At 31.1% G+C, this 2,091-nt stretch overlaps 1 protein-coding gene across 2 annotated transcripts in view; it reads right to left on the bottom strand.

The window, feature by feature from the left end:
- The window catches only part of LOC106776920 (protein DETOXIFICATION 29), a 12,557-nt gene that overhangs the window by 8,885 nt on the left and 1,581 nt on the right, over positions 1 to 2,091 (bottom strand). For both annotated transcript variants that reach the window (XM_014664395.2, XM_014664394.2), the window contains exon 2: positions 788 to 1,329. In XM_014664395.2, coding sequence (XP_014519881.1) covers positions 788 to 1,329 — 542 coding nt within the window. The remainder of the gene's footprint in view (positions 1 to 787; positions 1,330 to 2,091) is intronic.

Below are 2,091 nucleotides of genomic sequence, written 5' to 3'. Positions count from 1 at the left end.
GGCGAGGATGGTGGTGGCGGCCATGGGTGGCTAGGGTTTGGATTTGAAAATTAGGGTTTCTTCAGTTTTTCTGTCCCTTCACAGTGCCACGCAATCACATTACCTTGCCATGTTGTTAATGTTTATCCACGGGGCATTATCACCGTTAAAAATTTGACGCCGTAAGGAAAAAGGACTCAATTGAACGATTTTTTCAAAAGGTGGGATCTATTGATACCAAAAAAAAAATGTAGGACCACATTGAACACAACCCTCCAAACATGGGACCAAAAGTGGAATTAAGCCTAAAAAATATTATAATTATCATTATTATTGTGATGATGCAGTTAAAATCGCAAAGAAAAATATAATCATTAACGACTTAATTTAAAAGAAAAAAAAATTACAAGTATTTCTTGTTGTAAAAGATTTCTAATATAATTATTATGTATTGGGTATAAAAGAAACTTCATTTTAATCGTGTTTCCTTAATATGGTTTTATTTGATTTAAAAATAAATCAAATATCTATATATTTATAGTAACAAAAATAATATTATTACTATTTATTTTTATTTTATAATAAAAATTATTTTTATTATTTATTATATAATAATTATGACGAAAAATATTTTTATAATACTATTAAAATAGTATAATGAAAAGACTTCAATGATATCAGAATTAAAATTTTTAATTTACATGTTTTTTAAATTTTGGTATTTTTATTATTTATGAATAAATAAATAAAAAAAAAAAAGAAGTGAATGAGACAAAAGAAAGAAACGGAAGGTTCAGGTGAAACTCACCATAGCATGACAGCAGAGGCAAGAGATAGGCGAAAGAAACTCCAAAGATTACCAAAAGCCTCCCATGAAAAGCCCTTCCAGGCTGCTCCACACCTACCACTGAGCACATACGCCAACTGAGCCACCACTATGAACCACCACGACCCATTTAGCACCACCGCCGCACCCACCAAACCCCAGTCCACCTTCATAATGAGTAACCAGCTCAACAGTGGGTGCAGCGCCATGGCCACCCCTGATATCGCAGCGATGACGATGACCTTGCTCTGCGTCTGCAGGAACTTGGCGACCGGAAAATTGAAGGCGTAGGCAAACAGCTGCGGAATCATCCATATGGCGAATTTTCCAGCCGCTCTCGATATCTCAGGGTCTTGGCCTATTAGAGTGAGAAAAGGTCCTGCGAAGATGTAGAGAAAGCATAGAACACAAGCCGTGATGGAGAGTAGCACCCAGGATCTTTGCATGTAAACGCCTAACATGTTAAGCTTCCCGGCGCCCACTGCTTGTCCACACAGCGTTTCCAACGCGCTTCCCATCCCTAGCTGCTCCAAACAAACCGTTTTCATGTTACATTCTACTCTTTTTTTCAAACACAAAAACACTTACTTTTTCACTCAACATTTTTTATTACCTCCTTCCATAATCATCCACCACCCAGTAAAGTAAAAGCAAAAGTTGCTCTATGACTCAGGTACCTCTCTTTTTATTATTTTTCGTTTTCAATGGAAGTTGTGCATGCATGCAAACCTTCTTTTTTTGGTACTTTTATTTTCTTATTTTGCTTTCTACTTTATTTAATCATTTTTTATTCATCCTTCTTTAATAATTTTTTATATATATATAAAATTATTTTTTAAGAGTGTTGGTGCACTTAAAATTTGACCAGTCTTTTTCAATTCACTAGTTCGTTTTAGTTTAGTGCCCCTAATCTGTCAAATTGATAGACAACAGCAGGATGAAACAGTATTGGCCTGTTTTTTTAAAAATAAAATGAAAAGTAATTTTAAATTTTAAATTTCTTATAGTATATGTATTTTAGGATATAAATATATAATAGCATTGTAACTGAATAGTTATTATCATTTAATAATTAAATTTCAATTATAAATGATAATAATAGTTTAACATGTAACTAAAATAATTATTTTAATTTATTTAATTAAAATATTAATTATCATTAAAAACTTACAAAACATACATATAATTAAATATTTTTTAATATATATATATATATATATATATATATATATATATATATATATATATATATAAAATTAAAAGAAAGTTGACAAAATAGATCACAA

This window comes from Vigna radiata, chromosome 11, assembly GCF_000741045.1.
Source record: "Vigna radiata var. radiata cultivar VC1973A chromosome 11, Vradiata_ver6, whole genome shotgun sequence".
Taxonomy (NCBI): Eukaryota; Viridiplantae; Streptophyta; class Magnoliopsida; order Fabales; family Fabaceae; genus Vigna; species Vigna radiata.
The sequence above is the reverse complement of the archived record's forward strand: the minus strand, read 5'-3'. Positions and strand labels throughout refer to the sequence as shown.